Here is a 20,396-nt window from a genome sequence, read left to right as displayed (position 1 = left end):
GGCAATTTATAATAGAGAATTTAAACCTTGTACAGTTTTAAAGTAGAGAATTAAAGACATTCCATCTGTCGTAAAATATTTGTCCCTTTTTACTACTTATTTCTAAATTGAAAATATTTCACACCCATAACTTTTTTTTCTCTGATACCTTCTTTTTAAAGTCAAAGAGGGTTAAAAAAAAAAAAAGAAGAAGAAAAGAGTAGACTAGAGTCTAGAGAGGAAAGAGGAAGGAAATTAGTGTAAAGTAATAGTAAAAGAGTCAACGCGGAAGAAGAGTAAAAAATAAAGAGAGTAGTTGGAGAGAGAGAAAGAAAGTGGACGTCGGCGTGGTTTGATTCATTGAGGCGACGGTGACAACAAATATATACGTCCAATATTATTTACAATAGCATGCTTTTTCCTATTATTTCGTATTGGGAAACGTAATTTTTGAGGTCCATAGATGAGGTGGGGACCAACATATGTCCACGTCAACAGTTTGTGTTATTGCATTTTAAGCCCCGTCTTTTTTGAGTTATTGCATTTTCATCTCATTTTAAGAAAACTTGTACTAGTTTTCTCAGATATGCATGTTGCCTCTAATTAAACCTTTCTCAGGGCGTGGAATGATTGAATCTGTATTATAGCATTCGAAATCGCATGCCATTATTGGTAAATGTACAATCCTTATGTAATAAAAAGAAATATTTAAGTGGATCCAAAAATTTAAACTTAGGTAAAAGCCAAACAGAAAGAAACAAGTACGCATGGATGGGTAGTGGTGTTGCACTTGTAAAAGAAAAATGGTAATTATGTGATTTCGGCACGACTTACATTGTCAATTAGAAACATACGTAGATGTTGTTGACCATTCAATTGAATCGAAACTAATTATTTAAATAAAAAAAAGTTATTAATCTGTCGATAATAAGTTATTGATTTAGTTGTTTTGATAATAATTTTAGTTTTTTTATTATTGGATTATCGATTCTTAATAGTTTGAGGTTTTTCTCTTAACAACTTAACCGATAACCCGATAATAAATTAAATAATTATATTTATACCATTTGGTATATAAAGTCCTTAATTTAGAGTTTAGTTTCATATTTTTATTTTTGGCTATCTCAAACGCTCGATTATTCTACAATGTGACAGTGTTTTCTTTTGAACAAGGTATAATTTGTCAACTCATGTGCACAATTCATTTGGTTTGTCACCTTGTTTCTAAGAGCCAGTTTGGATTGACTTGTAAGTTATTTTAAACTTTTTTGAATGTTTGGTTGACCAACTTAAAGTCATTTTGTACTTAAAATAAATTTTAATAAATAATTGAGTTTGCTTGGATGAACTTGTTTTCATTTTGTCATTTTTCATGCTTAGCTGTTTTTAGTGCACAAATATATAATAGTCAACACAAAACATTGGTACAATGTATTTAAGCCTAGAGAACAATCACAAAATGCATATAATAAATAAAATGACCAAAATTTCCTTAAATGGCCAAAGTAGGCATGTTAACCTGTTGCCTGCTTAGGCCTGAAACTCCCTCTTATAAGATAGTAATGTGATATTAAATAATTCAGTTTTTTTATTTTTAAATATCAAATAAAATCAAAAAATTAAAAATTTCTAAATTTTTAAATCCAAAACTAAACAAAAAACCAAAGGAAATAACAAAAAGAATTTGATTCGATTTGATTTACAATTTAGTTCAAACAATGCACATCACCCCTAAGCAATTTTACACATTGCAAAAAGTCTATTTTTTCACAAAAAATGAAACATGTTAGGAATATTAAAAATTGAAGTTGATTGTCATTATATTAGTGATAATCCAATTTACATTTTGTGTTCTAATTTCTCTGCAGTTTATTAGCAGCATCGCCCAACTTGCAAATATTATGAGAGGGTCTTTATGTTGGGCTATTGCCATATTTCTTTGGCTCATGGCCTAATTTATTTGTAAAGGGATTGAAATAATTCTTCTAATTTGGTTTTCAATTCCATTTAGAAAATGATTGGAATTATAATTTTATTTGGAGTTGGTTTTAGCTTTAGAAAAAAATATCACTCTATAAATAGGATGATTTGAGATAATTATGCAATTACTCATTGATAGTGTCTTTGAGAAACATTAGGCACATAAGAGAGGTTTTTGAGAGAGCTTTCAACAAGAGAGAAGAGAAAAGAAAAATGTGTTTTTCGCAGCAGTTTTGCCTTTCCGACTAGCAACATTCAAATTGAGTTTGCCAATTCATTAACCGTTGGATCGGTCTGAAATTTTTGCCGAGTATTCCTAACATCTTAATGTTTGAGTTGAACTGTGAAGATTGGATTTGGAGTTCATAAACATTCTGTTTTAGGTCCCGAACAGTAACACTCTTTTGGGTGGATTTTCTTTCTATTACTTTTGTTGGTGTAACTATTGCTTCTCCTTCCTTGACAATTGTTGTGTAGCCATTTAGGAGAATATTTGTAACTCTCTTATTGTTATAGTGGAGGATTTCGGATCTCAAAGATTCCATGGTTGTTACCTTTGATTTGAAGGGTTATTTATTTTTCTTTATTTTCAGATTTGCGTCCTTCCGTCATAACAGTTTATTTGATGTTTCTCATAGACTTCTACGAGTGGTGGGGGTGGTTAGACAGAATATGAGCCCAAAATATAAAAGGCCCAAACACATAAGTTTAGGAGAGACGGCCCAGTAATGATCAACTTAGTTTGAGTTCATATTTGTACACTTGTCATTTCTGAAAAATATCGTGGAATAAGATTGAGAAGCTCATCAGACATTTTGCTTTACAACAAAAAGCAATCACAAAAAGTTTCCCTTCACCATGTTGTAAACTATGCAACTATTGACAATTAATATATCGACGTGACTTCAACTCCAGTTTTACCACCTTAATAACGGCTAAGTATTTCTTCATTACAGAACTAAAACATTAGTGTTGGTAATGATGCTACTTCAAAAAGCTTCTTGCTTTGGTGTACCAATTGTTTGTTTAATGATGAAACTAACAATGGCTTATCTGGAATGTCCCAATTTTCCTCCTATACAAAATAATATTACCTCAAGTCCATAACACATATTGTTTGTTTTGATCAAATACATCTCATGAATTTGTCCTTTCTGTGTAATGGTAGTATGATACAAACTCGGATTTTCATCAATCTTTTCTGTGTAACCATAATCATACAACTTCCAAATGAATTAAAAAAGCAACCCCTTTCAAGTGAACTAGATTATAATCAAGAGAATTATACATTTACAACATCACAATTCACAAAAACTCAATAGTATCATGAACTCAAAATAGATTCTCTACGCCTAACAGAAAATTCAATCAAGGCTTAAAGAAAGAAAAAAAATGGGCACTCCAAAGTTACAGACTTTATGATATTAACGTACGAGACCGTTCGATTGGATAGGACTCTTCAGTTTCAGTAATACTTTGGATGAACCATACAGAATAACACTCCATAGTTATAAACTTTATGGTTATCAGGTTGTTAGAAGAGCATTGGATCGGATAGGACACTTTTGTTTCAGTAATATCCTAAGTTGAGCCTTTTGGCACTCCAACTTTGTACCCCAATGTCTGCTTTTGGAACTAATTGCTCTGACAACCTTTGGGAATTCGACAAATCCTTTGATCCCTCGTTTGATGTGTGGATTTTCAGGCTCTTGTGAATGGTTTCTTCGATGAATCGTCACTTGGTACTGAAAAGAAGCACCGTTTCCCTCATTAATGGACTTGTGATCAGCTATTTCACACCTTGTCTCTGTTTCTTGATCACATGCAGCTGATGAAATGTTGATGTTTTCTTGAATCTTGGCTTCATTGGATTGCTCTGTTTGTAACATTTTCTTGGTTGCTTCCAATTCCAACAATTTGTCTTCCAATAAATATTTAGCCTCTGTGAGCTTCATATGAACTCTTTCCTCCCTCATAACCTCAGCCACCCTTAGCATTTTCCTCTCATCTTCCATTTCTTTCCTCAACCGGTTGATCTCAGCTTTATCCGACGATATATGATTGGCAAGTTCTTCACAAACTCGCTCCAAAGCTTCTCTTCCTTTTTTCTCTTCAGAGAGCTCTCTAGAAATCTTCTTGTTCATCGACTCCAACTTCTTACGTGCCTTGCGCTCGTATTCTACCTTGGCCTTCAATTCAGCAACTTGGGCTCGAGCCATTTCGAGCTCAGAGTCCATAAAGGGCCTGATAAAGGTGAGATCCCAAAAGGATGCTGCAATTTTCCTAGCAGATATCGGAAGATTGAGTCGATGAATTTGCTTATTGTTGTGATGAATTCGGTCTTGAAGAGGGTTGTGTTGTTGATTTTGTGAATTATAGAAAGGGTTCTCGTACAATTTCCAGGTTGGACATAAAGAAGTAGGGATAATGTGATCATCTGAGATACCTATACAAGACTTATTTCTGAGATTTTCTTGGCTTCTGATCATCATCATCCTCTTGTTCCAATTGGGAATGTTTTTTTTTTTTCAAGACCCTTTATGACAAGGTGGGGAGTTTCTTGCTTTTATAATAAACACCTTTGCTGCAGTGCTTGCTTTTCTAATCTTTTGGGCTAACTTTCTTGCTTTTGCTTTTAAGAAAAAAATAGGAGTAGGGCCATGCTGTTCTATCTTCTTGTCCTTCCAGCTACTGAAATTGCAAAAAGTGGAGGAAAGATGTTCAACCTCACATGTACCTCTACTATTTAATAGAGGTGCCCAACTCCCTCAGTTAGTCCCCCTCCCCTTCCTCTATCTACATCAATCTCTTCGATTTTATATTTTCTTCAACATGTTATAATTGAAATCATTTCAATATAGCTTGTGACATGGAATTTGGTTGTAGCAAGTTGTGATGTTTCTTAATTTGAAATCAGAGTAAAAAAGACTGCATATCCCAAGAACCATAGGATGCTTCGCTTTCACGATACTGTTAGCGCAATGATTTACCTGAGTTGCAATCATGTTCCATCATTAAGAATTTTCAATTCATATCTGCCTATAAACTCTAATTGCGTTACTATTACATAACAGAGAAAGTACTACTAGTATTATTTAAAAACTATAATATCATACTTTTGATCCTTAGGTGCACATAAATAATGATGTAGTGCTAGTAACTATGATTTTCATTAAGAGTATTCAAAATATAAAAAATTAACACACAAAGAAGTCAAGGGATTTAACATTTACATACTTTATATAATGACATTTAATTTTGATTTTTTATATACAATGTAATTTTTGATAAAAGTGATTCATATGAAACCCTTTGCGCCCCTTACCTCTGCCATGAGTGCGAGATGGATACATGAGCATTTTTTTCTTGGTCAAGTGGTCATGTAGGGTAGTGGCGAAATCATGATTATGCTAAGAATATTTAAAATTTAATATATATGAAATAAAATAGTATTTGACATGTATATACACAGTAATTTCTCAAAAAGAGTGTTTAACTAACCATCATTTGGCATACATAACTAGGACATTAATTTTGTCTAATCCAACTCAGGATGGTCTGTCCTGTAAAGCTTTTAGCAAGAAAAAGGTAAGTCATATGGTTATAGTGAGTGAGGGGTCCAAATAGTTGTCTTATGATAGTACAAATTGTTCCACATGGATGGCCTCCCTTTGTGTTTCCTCTTCACTCTGTCGTCTTCCTTCATTAGCACTTGGCTCTATCATACCAATACTTGAGCAATAAACTTCTTACCACGTACTGGGCCGTCTTGATGTATACACCTTTGTGGAGGGGCAATGGGAAATATAGTCCAAAAGGGATACTGATCATAAGATAGAGCACATGGTGGAGTTGGATTAATGGACCACTAAAAAGCTAATTAGATAATTAGATTGAAGAAAAAGAGTGATTGCTGCAAGGTACTATAAATTATGCCTTTGCATTCTATGATCAAATTTTAGCAGGGAAATATAGCTATTTTAGGTAGTCTTATTAAATAGAATGAAGTGAACAAATATGGTGAAATGAACAAGGCTATAAATAACAAAGAAGTTTGGGGCCCTTTACATACCACACTCACTTTGTAACATCCACTGAAAGCTCTCTACAGTAAGGGATTAGGATATGTTCCATAAAGCAATTCAATGTTCATCTCCAAAAAAGTAGTACACAAAATGTGTAACCAACCAACCCAAATAAAGAGGTCAATTTCATATTTTTTTATGTGTAACATACATAACAGAAGCGACTCTTCTTGGTGCGTATTCTAAAGAAAGAGAAAATATCTAAGTGATCAATTAAAAGTACATTTCGAGTGTATTTGTAGTTTCAGATTATAATCATTTTCCCAAGATAGATGTGTTGCCTCTTAGTTACTGATATGTGATTCTACAAGAAATTCACTCTAATTGTACTTGCCCCTGGATTCAGATAGATTGCTGATTATTCAATTTGGAACAAGTGAATAATAAGTCATATCAAGCATTTTAAGGGTCTTAACATCCTAGAGGAACCAAGAATTCCTCTGGACTACATGCTGAATGCATAGAAGGAAAAATAAACACCTAAATTAAAATATTTAGTGTAACCTTCATTTTACAATTATCTTGAGCTACCAAGAAACCATGCTCCTCTTCTTTACTACAAGACTTAGTTAATATAGAGCATAGAAGAACGCTAATATTCAACCATATATATGTGACTACTAGTTTGGTGTGGATTCGGCAGACAAGAAAGCAAGAGCCCCAACTAGTGGTGCATTAATGTATGTAGCAGGTTCCGATTGCTGATAATTGTTCCTGTCATCTTCAAAGTTGTCTCTACTGTCAGGACCACCCACGATGGCTCCCACGAGAACGTTTGGATTAGGCGACCCCGAATTCAAAGACTGGAACCCATCATTGCAGCCAATTTTAGCAGGATGTGCATGCACTGATGGTAGAGATGAACCTCTATGGTGCACACGAAGTGGATACTTTTGTCCGAAACCAACCATGTACGATATTCTTGCTGGATTATCTCCTAATATGTAATCCACTTGTTTCTTTGCAAGCTCGACGAGCTTCTCTGCAGGAAATCTTGAACTCCCACAGGACACAGCCCCTCCATTTGACCTCAAGTATTTGGCATAGGTTAATAGGAGAAACGATGAAGATGTCACGTATTGGAGATTGCTTCCACTTCCTTTGTATAATAGCCCCCCTGCACACATATATCTAGGAATTCAGTACATGCATAGGTGGATCCAAAGTTTAAACTACTACATTTTGTCCTCACGCTTTTACTGACCTGGGGTATACTGAGCTTGGAAGCTAGGTGAGCCTGGAATTAGAGAGCAGATATAATTGTCTGAGTGAACTTTGTATGCTTGGAATTCTTGAATACTCTTCTCCAAAAAGTCCTTTTTAAAGCAGGGGAAAGAAGCAAAAGGAGTGAGTTTTATGACTAAAAAAAATGAAGTTGAAAGGAGTGTAGAAGGGGGGGGGGGGGGGGAAGGAACCTTTGAGAGAATAATTTTGGTTCCAGGTCTCTTGTCATCCCAACTGAAGGAGTAGTCATCATCATTAGCACCCATAGTTTGACCATTTGATTGGATATAAGCAAGATAAGAAGTGTCTTTTGAAGCTCTATGAAGCCATGATGCTCCCCATAGAAGTTCATCCTGAATATTTTATAATGTATTTATGGTCAAATTAACCATTGATCGATGAGATAAGTGTGTATTCACTCTAACATTGAGTAAACATTTCGTCTTACATTGTATCCAGAATAAGAGCAGTAAAATGGGCAGACCATTGAACTGAGACTCTCACTATAGGCACCTCTGTACTTGTCCGCAAAAGCAAACACCTGCAATATTGCAAATGTGCTTAAAATTGGATGCATAAATAGTACAAGATAACAAAAATGTACAGGGCTTAATTAATTACCTTTTGTGCAGTTTTCAATAATGTAGAGGAATAAGAAGGGTCAGAATCTTTGAACACAATAGAGGCAGCAGCCAATGCAGCAGCAGTCTCAGCAGCAACATCAGAACCTGGATTTTGAGGGGACACTTTGTAGACGGTGCGAGGCGTATCCATGTCCTCGGGTCTCTCCCAGCACCTGTGATCTTGGTTAGGGTCTCCTACTTGAACGTATAATGCGTCGGGGCTAGCTGTGGCTGCTTTAAGAAGATAATCAGTACTCCAACGAATGGCTTCTTTTGCATGGTCAAGTTGGTTGTGCATGGAGCTCCCGAATTCGATTACACTCCATGCTAGTAGAGTTGTGGTGAAGGCCATTGGCAATCCAAACTTAACATTGTCCCCTGCATCATAATATCCTCCAACTAGATCAACCTAAAACATAAACATAAACAAAATAAAAAAAGAGTTAGTCATTGTGTGTTATGAAAAAATGTACAAGTTAATTGTCTCATTCTTTGGAGCAGACTGAAAGAAAAATGTGTCGCATAAAATAGGAAGGGACATGGAGTAATGAAATGATGCTAGTATATTTGAAAATTACATGGTAACCGGAACCATCAGACAAGCCAGAATCACCCCTCCACGGAAGTCGTTGATTAGCAGGCAATTTTCCGGACCTCTGTCCCTCGAAGAAGATAATGGATTTCTCAAGAGCAACAGAGTAATCATGAGAAGTGAAGGCCAAGGCAAAATTATGAGAAAGATTAAGTAAGAGGAAGAAGGTGAAGCATAAAATCAGCATGTTTAAAGAACCCCTATTAGCATGAGCCATTTCTCAGCTTTACTTAGTAATTAATGATGAAATAAAGTGAAGGGGCTCGTAAGTTTTTGAGTTTTATTGGAGGGAAGCGTCTGTTTATATAGTTGGTAGTTGAGGAGTTCGTTGGTCGTTGCAGACCTTATTAGAAAACTATTTATTTATTTTATTAATAAATAAGTGGTAGAATCATATATGATATAGTTTAATTCACGGGATCAACTGCGACAAATGAGACGAATTTATTGCAGGAAAAGAGTTAAAAAGTTTTTAAGGGTACGTAACAGAGAAATAAGAAAAGAGCCTTATCTCGTTTGGAGCGTTTGACATATAGAGCCCGCCCGTTTGGATGGACTTAAAAAAAGTAACTTTTATGTATGAAGTATTTTTAGAAGTTTAAAGTGCTGAAAGTTATTTTTATAAATAAGCAGTTGAGTGTTTGGATAAAAGTGCTTAGATGAGGAAAATTATTTGAATTTTTGGGTTAAAAGAATAAAAAGGGTAGTTTGGGAATTTAGTTAAAATATAAGGGATATAAAAGTAATTTCCATGGTCAAAGAAAATGACTTTAAGCACTTAACAAAAAAAAAGTTAGGAATTCTAACTTTTCATTTTTGACTGACTTTAAAAACTTTTTGACTTAAAGTTAGCATAGGCAAACACGTCTAAAAGCTGAAAAGGGGCTTTAAGTTGGTTTTATCCAAATGGGCTCATAGTCAATGACGACAAGAATAAGACTGTTCATATTATTACTGTTCAATCTCGTGAATAAAAAAAACATTGTTTACTCACATTTTCGTTCCTCTATTAGACTTCAATTGGGCATTAAGGAATCTCGTCTCTTCTTTTTAGGCAGACTTTGAATATATTGACAAACAAGCATAATTCACGGCGACAATAAAAATGTGACTTTAGCAACAAATATACGGCCTGAAAGTTCGTCTGTCCACTAAACCACATTCACAAATCACAAAGGTTGAAACTTGCTTTAACAACTCGCAACCTCACAAAGTACCATTTAAACACCTTAGGGCAGTTTAGTTACCGAGATAATTACGGAGATATTTCAGTGTAAAATTTGTTCCAACAAGATAAATCTTTTTGACTTTCGTTGCGTACGTGTCCTGCCCATCTTTTAAACTTCAAGCTATCTGCCAAACCTCAGTATTAACATTCTAAAATTAAAACATAATTCTTTTCTTAAAATAACTACCTAACACTAAAACACCTTGTAGAACTAGTTAAGCGTGATTCCTTCAGTGAATTAAGAAGAAAAAGCGTAATCATGGGGGCAGGCAGGGGTAGGAAAGTAGCAAAATTGAGACTTTGTCGAAACTTGTTGGGTAATGCCAACATTCTACGCAAGGCCCACGAGGCTAGGGTGATTCGAGTTGAAGTCACAATCGAACATGACGCTTGCATGGTGAACTTAGTTAAGAAATGGAGTTTCAATTTTACTATCAGCTATAACTTTTGACATAATAGTAAGCACTTCATCCTAATAAGACTTGAAACGTTATTTTTTGTAATTTTCCTGTCCATACCGATGGAGTCACGAGACTGATTCACGTGGTTTGCACAGGACTTGGAAGCATATATCACTTTGGGAAAAAAATAAAAAATAAATGCACATAATAGTACAAAAGGTTTGGCTAAAAAAGTTTGGCGTATAACCTCTACACTCAAAATATTCATGTGACCAATTCTACTGCTACCAAAATCATATACACTCTGAAATTTTTATCGCTCTCACATGCTTTTCCTCATCTCTTGGGACCATCTTTTATGTATACCCTTACCTCACACAATGTTATGGCCATTTTTTCTACACAATTCTGGTCTACATATAACTATTTTGATTAATTTCATTGGATACTTTTACTATTTTTCATCAGCAAATTTGGACATAAGACCTTATAATTTTAACTCACTTCAACATTGTCTACTTCAATCTATCTCGAGATTATCAATGTATAGTAAGTTTTCACAGGCAGCTAATTAATGAGAAAATAAAGATATAATTTATATGATGTATCTGTTTATTTCAAGTAAGATTCTCAAGTAAATGAGAAAAAAGAAAAGATGTAATCTAGTATATTTTGGATATTTTTTTCTAATCCGGTATTTGAATTCGATATAAAATAATATCACAATTATAATTAAAAAAGAAATAATAAAACTATTCATAGTAATTATTATTTTTAAAAAGCGTGTAAAATTTAAATTGGATAATTAAAAGTGAACAAAGGAATTAGTTATTTTTGAACTGATCTAAAGGTCAAAAGTGATCATCAATTTTATACAGTAGCTATGTAAGAAGAATCTCCCCATTATATTTGTTTAACAAGAACGTTTTAGTCGAGAAGCCATGTAGCTGATCGTCTCATTTGTCAACTAAAAACCTGAATTAACATGAAAATGTGGCTGATTGTCCCTTCCACCCACTAAAACTAATTGTTTGGACTTATTATAACTTGTAAAAGTAGATAAAAAAGAAAATAGTAATGAAGCCCCATGCTTCATTAATTAAAAACAGACTTCATTTTTGCAGCTTTTTTCAGATGTTCTGCCAAATTAGAGAAAGACAATATCAGAGACCAATTATAGTATATACCTCTTTGATTGATCTAAATTATAATCGTAACAGACCTTTACCCACTAAAATAATTATCAACTAACTATAGCATAATACTTTGTAAAGTAGAAAACAATTAAATATTACAACACTGTATAGTTAGGAGAATAAAAAACTTAGTAGGAAGATCTTCCATTCACTCTATATGTCATATCTAGTGTGATGACAAACAGTCTTAATTCATCCTCTCTGATAGATCTCAATAACAAAACCTTAATTCATTTTCTTGAATAACCTTCCATTAGGGAGGAAGGGGACATTGAATAATTGGACTTTAGTACCATGTCAAAAAATTGAATATCAAATCCAAAACTCTTAAGTATCCCCATAATTTGATGACTAATACTTTGTTAATAAGTGTAATCGTCAGAAGTCAATGTTTATCGAAGCTGGTTTGCCCGAGAGGTTAAGGGGGAAGACTTAAGATCTTCTGCACATAAGTGCGCATGGGTTCGAACCCCATAGCCAGCAATTGCTATTTTTAGTAATAGTTATTTGTTTTTGATAACTAGTCATTTTCTATGGAACGTTCCTTCATCACAGTTAGGGGATGTAGCTCAGATGGTAGAGCGCTCGCTTAGCATGCGAGAGGTACGGGGATCGATACCCCGCATCTCCATTTATCTTAATCTTTGGTTTTTTAGGCCCTCAGTGCCTTACATGTCTTCTTCGACCTTGCTACTCTTCCTTGTTTCTGCATCCTATAGTTTATCTTGTTTCATTCGTTTTCAGTATAATAAATTGATTACGAGGCCTACTTTTTAGTCTTTGGTTTTTTAGGCCCTCAGTGCCTTACATGTCTTCTTCGACCTTGCTACTCTTCCTTGTTTCTGCATCCTATAGTTTATCTTGTTTCATTCGTTTTCAGTATAATAAATTGATTACGAGGCCTACTTTTTAGGATAACACCATAAAGAAAGTTAAGTTCCATATTCCTTCTTTTCATTTTCAAGGTAGAGTCCAGTAATTAACCTTAAGAGTTTTCTCATCTCGTTTATCACTGAAAGAACTTCCATTGCAAAAGGTGTCGTAACTCCTTTTATTTATATTTAATGCCTTTACGTATGTATTTATCCCCCCACAAATGTTCTTGGAAGTTATCACCAACTATGTCGATCAAACCCTCAAGGCATGCTAAAATAAGAAATCACATGAAATGTGGCTTTTCTAAGGAGCTCAGGCAAGATTTCAACCATATTGGTGTTTCCAAGAAAGAGGAACAACCTAAGACTGATGAAATTTATCCAATTGGCCGGATCCATCCATGGTGAAACAATCCATTAGAGCAATAGAAACGGGTCAGATGAAGCATCAGATATAAAAGTGTTAAAAGAGACAATGTAAGAGTAAACTCCCAAAGGTGGCAATAAATTTATCATTTAGCAAAATAGAACTGCTATTCAACGTATATCCAGAGTCACCAACAATTTGTCATTGTAGCATATGGTCATCGAAATAGCTGTGTGCTGAGAAATTAGTTGTTTAAGCTTCCATCTTATTAAAGAAGGGCAGAAGTATATTTCCAAAGTTCAAAAACATGAAGGGTCAAAGTTGAATTTAAGTTCTCATTACTGCCTCGAGAAAATGTGCCTTTTGACCCGTCATATAGCAAAACAAAAGAAAAAAACTGAACTTCAAGTAGCAAGTCAAATACATCACAATGGAATCAGAGCAGCAACTAGAACCTATGGAATCTATTTTGATGTCTCAACAGCACAAGTATCCATCGGAAACCTCTTAGAACATCTACTCAGTAGCTTCCACGTGCTTTGCAGCATCAGCTTCTTTCAGCCTTTCCAAAGCAGAAATGCGTCCATTCAGAGATTCATAGACATCATTCATCTGGATGAAAGAAAAGAGTGAGTAGCATGTAGATAACAGAGAGATTCCAGCGGAGGTAACATATTGGAGTTCAGATAAAGGAAAAGATGCTTGAAGAAATTGCTCTTTTAGTCCATAATTGATTTATCACCAAGTTTCATTTTGGCCTGTCAAAATAGTATTGTATCTTTCTTCTTTCAATTTCCCATATCATTTACAAAAGAGTTTCATGGCTCCAGTCATATTTTGGCAGCAATACATAAGACTTAACAAAGGAACATGAGAAAGAGAAAATTCTTATCTTATACTCCATTCGTTCCAATATAAGTGTCTTAGTTTGACTGACCACAATGTTTAATAAAGGGAGATTTTTTAACCTTGTGGTCTTAAATTAAAGATGGTGTAGTCTTTTTTAAATCTTGTGGTCTTAAACTTGCCAGGTAGAATGTTAGAATTGGAACAATTGCTAAATATAGATAGAGTTATTCTTTTTGGGACAAACCAAAAAAGAAAATAAGACATTTAATGTCATCTTTAAAACGGCAACGATGCCCGAAGAATGGAGGTCGAGCGTAATGATCCCGCTATACAAAAACAAAGGGGATATCCAGAGTTGCAACAACTATAGAGGTATTAAGCTACTAAGACATACTATGAAACTGTGAGAAAGAGTGGTAGAGATGAGGGTGAGGAGAGACGTGTCTATTTCAGAGAACCAGTTTGGATTTATGCCGGGACGCTCAACTACAGAAGCCATCCATCTTATGAGGAGACTGGTGGAGCAGCATAGGGAGAGGAAGAGGGACTTGCATATGGTATTCATCGACCTAGAAAAGGCTTATGATAAAGTCCCAAGAGAAATACTATGGACATGTTTGGAGGCTAAAGGTGTACCTGTGGCATACATTAGGGTGATCAAGGACATGTACGAGGGAGCCAAAACTAGGGTAAGGACAGTAGGAGGGGACTCAGAGCACTTTCCAGTGGTGATGGGGCTGCATCAAGGATCAGCTCTTAGTCCTTTTTTATTTGCCTTAGTGATAGATGGATTGACGCGACAAATTCAAGATGCGGTGCCATGGTGTATGCTTTTCGCGGATGACATAGTCCTGATCGATGAGACTCGCCGCGGAGTTAACGCTAAGCTGGAGGATTGGAGACATACCTTGGAGTCTAAAGGGTTTAAGTTGAGTAGGACAAAGACAGAGTACTTAGAGTGCAAGTTCAGTGAGACACCTCAGGAGGTTGGCGTTGAAGTTAGGCTTGGTGCTCAGGCCATCCAAAAGAGAAGTAGTTGCAAGTATCTTGGGTCTATCATGCAAGGCAGCGGGGAGATTGACGATGATGTCACACATCGTATTGGGGTAGGGTGGATGAAATGGAGGCTCGCTTCCGGAGTGCTGTGTGACAAGAATGTGCCACCAAAACTTAAAGGCAAGTTCTATAAAGTGGTGGTTAGACCGGCTATGCTGTATGGGGCGGAGTGTTGGCCAGTTAAGACTTCTCACATTCAAAAGATGAAAGTTGCTGAGATGAGAATGCTGAGATGGATGTGTGGGCACACCAGGAGCGACAGGATTAGAAATGAGGCTATTCGGGACAAGGTAGGAGTGGCCTCGGTGGAAGACAAGATGCGGGAAATGCGACTGACATGGTATGGACATGTGAAGAGGAGAGACACAGATGCCCCAGTGCGGAGGTGTGAGAGGCTGGCCATGGATGGTTACAGAAGAGGTAGGGGTAGGCCGAAAAAGTATTGGGGAGAGGTTATTAGACAGGACATGGCACAGTTACAGCTTACGGAGGACATGACCTTAGATAGGAGGGTGTGGAGGACCCACATTAGGGTAGAATGCTAGTTCATAGTCTTGTTTTTCTTCTCTATTCATAGGCGTAGTAGTGCATTACGATCTCTTGCGCTGTGAATTCTGATTTATGTTATTTATGTTATTATTTATTACTTTCTATGCTTTGATTACTCTATTGAACCTGTGACGCTATCATTATTTATTTAATCGTTATTTGTTATTTGTATTTATTTATTTGTTATCTATTCGTTATTTGTCTGTTGTTTTTCTCATAAAGCTTTTAATTTCCTATTCTAATGCATTTATGCATTTATGCTTTTACTGAGCCGAGGGTCTCTAGGAAACAGCCGTCCTACCTTGGTAGGAGTAAGGTCTGCGTACATTCTACCCTCCCCAGACCCCATGTTGTGGGATTTCACTGGGTTGTTGTTGTTGTTGTTGTTGTTGTTGTTGTATTTCATAGTCCAATGGAACATGATGAATGATAATTTCATGGGACAAAAATGATGCTGAAAAAGTTATCATCTTATTTGACCCACTTTTATGCCTTTTTTGAGCCGAGGGTCTCTCGGAAACAGCCGTCCTACCTTGGTAGGAGTAAGGTCTGCGTACACTCTACCCTCCCCAGACCCCACGTTGTGGGATTTCACTGGGTTGTTGTTGTTGTTGTTGTTGTTAAGAGTCAAGCTACAGTTTAGCTGCAACCACAAAAACTTGACTGCCCTCAATGTTCACACCAAACCAATGAATGTAAGACATACACCCATTATATAAGGATTTATCATTCCCATCTATCCTAGCCTTGGTGGACAGAGTTACCCAATACATATTGCTGGTGCGAGGTGGCGGGTATCCCGTGGAATTAGTCGAGGCGCGCGAAAGATGGCTTGGACACCACGGTCATTTAAAAAAAAAGGATTTATCACTTAATCATAATGTATCTTCACTTTTTGTATCTCTTAAAGTTAAATTGCTTAGTGTTGTGCAAACATTTGGTTCAAATGACCTCTTTTACCATCACTTCTGCACTTATTTTGGGCATTAAACTTCCACAATGCTCATGACCATTGAAATGATCCTTACTAGACCTACTAGGGTTAGAAATGGTGAACAAGAAGAAAAAGAGGTGCACTATGAAGTTAAGAACTAGAGCCCGTTTGGATTGGCTTTAAGTTGGTCAAAACCAACTTAAAGCCCCTTTTCAGCTTTTGGACGTGTTTGCCTAATGCTAACTTTAAGCCAGAAAGTTCTTAAAGTCAGTCAAAAATGAAAAGTTAGGATTCCTAACTTCTTTTTTTCTAAGTTCTTAAAGTCATTTTCTTTGACCATGGAAATTACTTTTATATCCCTTATATTTTAACTAAATTCCCAAACTACCCTTTTTATTCTTTTAACCCTAAAATTCACGTAATTTTCCTCATTTAAGCACTTTTATCCAAACACTCAACTGCTTATTTATAAAAATAACTTTCAGCACTTTAAAATTCTAAAAGCACTTCATACATAAAAGTTACTTTTTTTAAGACCATCCAAACGGGCTGCTAGTAGTATTAAATTTTGGGGCAAAGGGAGGTGAAATTGAGAAAACAAGCATAAAACCTCGAAAACATGTTATGAAAATTTATTTGCGATCCAACATTAGTGGTTCTAAAAGAAAGTGGAATGAGGAATTCAATACTAATTTGCATTAGCTAAATTTATCTGCGATCCAACATTAGTGGTTCCTACTCTCTTCATTCTTTCCTCTTAAGTTCTAGTTACCACTAGCTAAATTTGCATTTCCAGTTCCACTCTTCACCATACTAATTTGATGCTCCTCCATACTGATCATGCCTGCATCATGTCATTATAGTACCACCATATTCATAAAAGGATTAACTGATCTTAATTCCATAATGACTAATTCAATCTCCAGTCTGTTATTGTTAGGATCCTAACTAAAATTTGTTGTCCCCCTTCTATTGAACCGGCCAAAATGACTAATTTAATTTCCTGTTTGTTGTTGATAGGATCCAGGTCACTAGATATCTAAATCTTACATCAAGCTAGAACTAAATACAGAACCCCCAAGTGTTGCAAACACTGGAGAGGCTAAGCAGAAAGCATTTAAAAGATTAATATGTTGACTGGCAATTCTGCCAACAGTTACATTATATCTTAAAACCCATTAAAACCCTTGCGGAGATTTAGTATCCCTAATTTCTTTCACTAAATTAAACAGAAAAGTTATTCCATCAAGCCCCGGGGATTTGGTTCAGCAACACTCCGGTAAATGTAATGTAGAAAATTTGAACCTAATTACTTACCTTGTCAAAAGAAATATTACAAAAAACGAATCTTTGCTGGTGAACCAAATATGCACCACAATTTGAAGTCCCCCAAAACAGCAAATTTCTCAGTTGTTAGAAAAAATAAATAATTTCAATCAATCACTATAAGTGAATTGACTCCACCTTAATCCGAAACTAGTTGAGATCAATTATATTAATCCTCGTTATCATTTCACTTTAGTCAGGCTCATTTCATTACAGAAAATTAAAGGAGAGAGAGAGAATGGATTGAAGATTAAAGGAACCTGTTGAGACATAGAATGGTGGGCGGTTTGGTAATCCTTGTGGAGAAGGTAGAGACCGCCGGCCGATGCTACCGCAGCTCCGGCGAAGAAAGCTGCAAATCTCACCCTTAGCACGTATCCCATTTTTCTGAATCCAAATGATCTACACTGCACCTCTTTACGATTTTGGTATTTAGGGAAAGTTAAAACGATTTTGGTCTTTACCCTCTCGACTTATAAAGTATTTCTTTTTTTCATAAATAAAGAAATTAAGTGTCAATTTTTTTTATGCATAAAATATACAAAGCTAAGAAATCCTAATACAGAAATAGAGGTAAATATATTGCATTGACTCTTTTTATAACATATATAATTTGAGTTCAATGGAATTCAAAATTTATTATATGAAACATAGATATATAAATATATGAAAATTCATAATTTTTTTAACCACATAGTTTTAATAGAACAGTGCTAGAATTTAAAGACCGAATCTATCAAGTTAAAATCATAAATTCACCTTTGATTTTAATGTGTGATAGCATGTTAGTTATTATTTTTATTAAAGTACCAACTATTATTGTTTACCTCTTTTTCGTTGAACTATACTTATTTAAGTTTGTTTATCAATACTAATTTTTTTCATTATTTCAGCTTCAACTTGGAGAAAAAAAGAATTTGAAGTAAAAAAAAAACAAATTTTGAAGAATATTCCAAGTGGAAATATCATAAATTTCACCTCTTCCTGACAAAACTTTAATTTTCTATAAGAGAATTTTGTTTGTTGAAATGTAATGATTTTTGCTACTCTAAGAAATATTAATATTGGGCTTTCAAAAGATACAGCCCACCATTTGACCTTATAAATTGGATTTGGACAGGGTAAAGGCCCAGTTGAACAAGTCTTTCTCCAATAATGAGCCCAGTTTGTCCAAGCCATAGACAAGGGAGATTTAAATTAAAAAGAAGAAGATGAATATGTGATATACTAAGAAGTTCACGTTACACGTGGCAGTTGGAAGTCCATTAATACAAAGTCAGCAAGTGGTTGACTTTTATTTTTATTTTTATATGCTGTACACATATTATGTGCTACCCAGTAAGGAGTCTCTCCACCCAACAGCCAACCACTTCCCGTTTTTTCACTCTAACGGATTAATGATGATAATTAGCTTTCATGTTTAAACACTGCAAAAATATTCAACTGTGGTTTACGTTTATAATATTTGCCTGAACTTAAATGGAGTATGTAGCATTAGTTATGATTTATATAGCCAATCTCAACTTATTTGGAGTATTTGAGGGATATATAGTTATTGGCTTAATGTTATTGTATGCAAAGGTGGCATCTGAATATATATATGTAAGATGATTGTTTTTTTTAATGTATATATAGGGTTTTGAATTCCTTGAACATGAACAATCCACAAGAAAGTTACCATGAATTCAATTAAACAATAACTAATATTAGAATTATTATTATACAAAAAATAATAATTTAGTTAAGCAATACTAAAGGCAATAAGAAACCAGCTCATTGTAGTTGTTCATATAGCTTACTAAACAGTTTATATATATATATATAAAGCCTAAAGGGAAAATATAATAAGGGAGGTGCAGTATATCCTGGCCAATAGTTCTATCACTGCATGCGTGGCATTGGCCATTGGGCATTGCCAACGTCCAACAACAGCTAGCTCATCATCTAACTATCCTCAATATTCTATATATTATTCAATGACCCCTTCATTTAATACACTTCCATCTTCTTCAATTCATCCTTTATTTTCATCAAAATCTGTATAATCTTACATTAAGCTTTGGGATATCGTCAAAATTAAAGCTGCCTTGTTTTAATAGTTTTTTTTCCAAAATTTTCAGAGATTTTTTGAAATATTTAAACTGTTAAAACAATGTTGTTACGTTGAACATATAATTAATAGCAGCTGCATGCATGCATGCAGTGCTCTGCGATAAGTATTGATGGTTGACTTTATATACTATAACCCATATATCAAGAACTAAAAAATCTTTTTCTAATGCTCTCTCTGATACTCCTCTTGGAAAATGGTGTAAAATCGATCAATTTAATTCAGCAGAGTTGACTTCCTATCATTATTATGTCATGCCAGAAACTCTTATTTTGACTTCTAACTCTAACTGCATTTATTTCTATGCTCTTTTTCCCCTTTTTTTGGGCGGCAAAATAATATTGTAGAGAATAGCAGAAGAAAAAGTATAATTGGAGAGAACTTCTGTTAGCCCAAGATCGTTAACTAAGATCGAAAGATTCAACTGAAGAAGAGGAAGCTAGAAAGAAGAAGGAATATTTTAAAACGGAGAACTAGTTATGGAAGAAGACTACTTGAATTTACGTTTGTTTTGGGTTGATTACAAATGCCTAATGTCATCCCTATTTATACTTGTGTGGGATGACTCTAGATATTATAAGTTCTAGACTATTCTATGATTTACTACAAATAACTAACTCTCTAGAATATCTACACATTTCTTAGATATGTCTATAAGAATATTCTAGTAACTTTATCTTCAACTCTAGAATATCTAGACATTTTAAGATACAACAAGTAACTCTACACAATTTTAGAAAGTTCCACTAAATATTTAGAATTATTTGACCATCCAAAAAATTATCTTTTATTTTTCACAAATACTGCATTTAGGTACTTGAATTTCAACTTTACATGAGGTATTAATTCATCGCATATTGTTCAATAGAGAGGAACCATAATGGTGAAGGAAATTGATAAGAGATTAATTAAATCAGGTATTAAGCAACACTATAGGTGCTGCTAAGAGATATATAGGATATCAAGCCAATGAATACACGATGACACATATTGTTGAAATAAACACACTTGTTACTTAACCA

General features: G+C 34.9%; 2 protein-coding genes and 2 non-coding genes across 4 annotated transcripts; 2 read left to right on the top strand and 2 right to left on the bottom strand.

Annotated features, from left to right (window-relative positions):
• Positions 1 to 3,192: 3,192 nt before the first annotated feature.
• On the bottom strand, positions 3,193 to 4,747 carry LOC129888620 (protein BRANCHLESS TRICHOME). The gene has a single exon (XM_055963569.1). It carries the CDS (start codon positions 4,452 to 4,454, stop codon positions 3,486 to 3,488), a length of 969 nt encoding a protein of 322 aa, XP_055819544.1. The 5' UTR covers positions 4,455 to 4,747; the 3' UTR covers positions 3,193 to 3,485.
• A 1,638-nt stretch (positions 4,748 to 6,385) lies between these two features.
• LOC129890239 (endoglucanase 1-like) lies at positions 6,386 to 8,768 on the bottom strand. The gene is made up of 6 exons (XM_055965808.1): positions 8,470 to 8,768; positions 7,890 to 8,300; positions 7,717 to 7,809; positions 7,460 to 7,621; positions 7,249 to 7,360; positions 6,386 to 7,161 (listed from the first exon to the last, which is right to left on the bottom strand). Exons 1-6 carry the CDS (start codon positions 8,698 to 8,700, stop codon positions 6,665 to 6,667), a joined length of 1,506 nt encoding a protein of 501 aa, XP_055821783.1. The 5' UTR covers positions 8,701 to 8,768; the 3' UTR covers positions 6,386 to 6,664.
• A 2,940-nt stretch (positions 8,769 to 11,708) lies between these two features.
• TRNAL-UAA (transfer RNA leucine (anticodon UAA)) lies at positions 11,709 to 11,791 on the top strand. Its single transcript has one exon. It is a non-coding gene; the product is annotated as a tRNA-Leu (tRNA).
• A 75-nt stretch (positions 11,792 to 11,866) lies between these two features.
• On the top strand, positions 11,867 to 11,939 carry TRNAA-AGC (transfer RNA alanine (anticodon AGC)). The gene has a single exon. It is a non-coding gene; the product is annotated as a tRNA-Ala (tRNA).
• The last annotated feature ends 8,457 nt before the right edge of the window (positions 11,940 to 20,396 follow it).

Source organism: Solanum dulcamara, chromosome 5 (genome assembly GCF_947179165.1).
Source record: "Solanum dulcamara chromosome 5, daSolDulc1.2, whole genome shotgun sequence".
Taxonomy (NCBI): domain Eukaryota; kingdom Viridiplantae; phylum Streptophyta; class Magnoliopsida; order Solanales; family Solanaceae; genus Solanum; species Solanum dulcamara.
The sequence above is the reverse complement of the archived record's forward strand: the minus strand, read 5'-3'. Positions and strand labels throughout refer to the sequence as shown.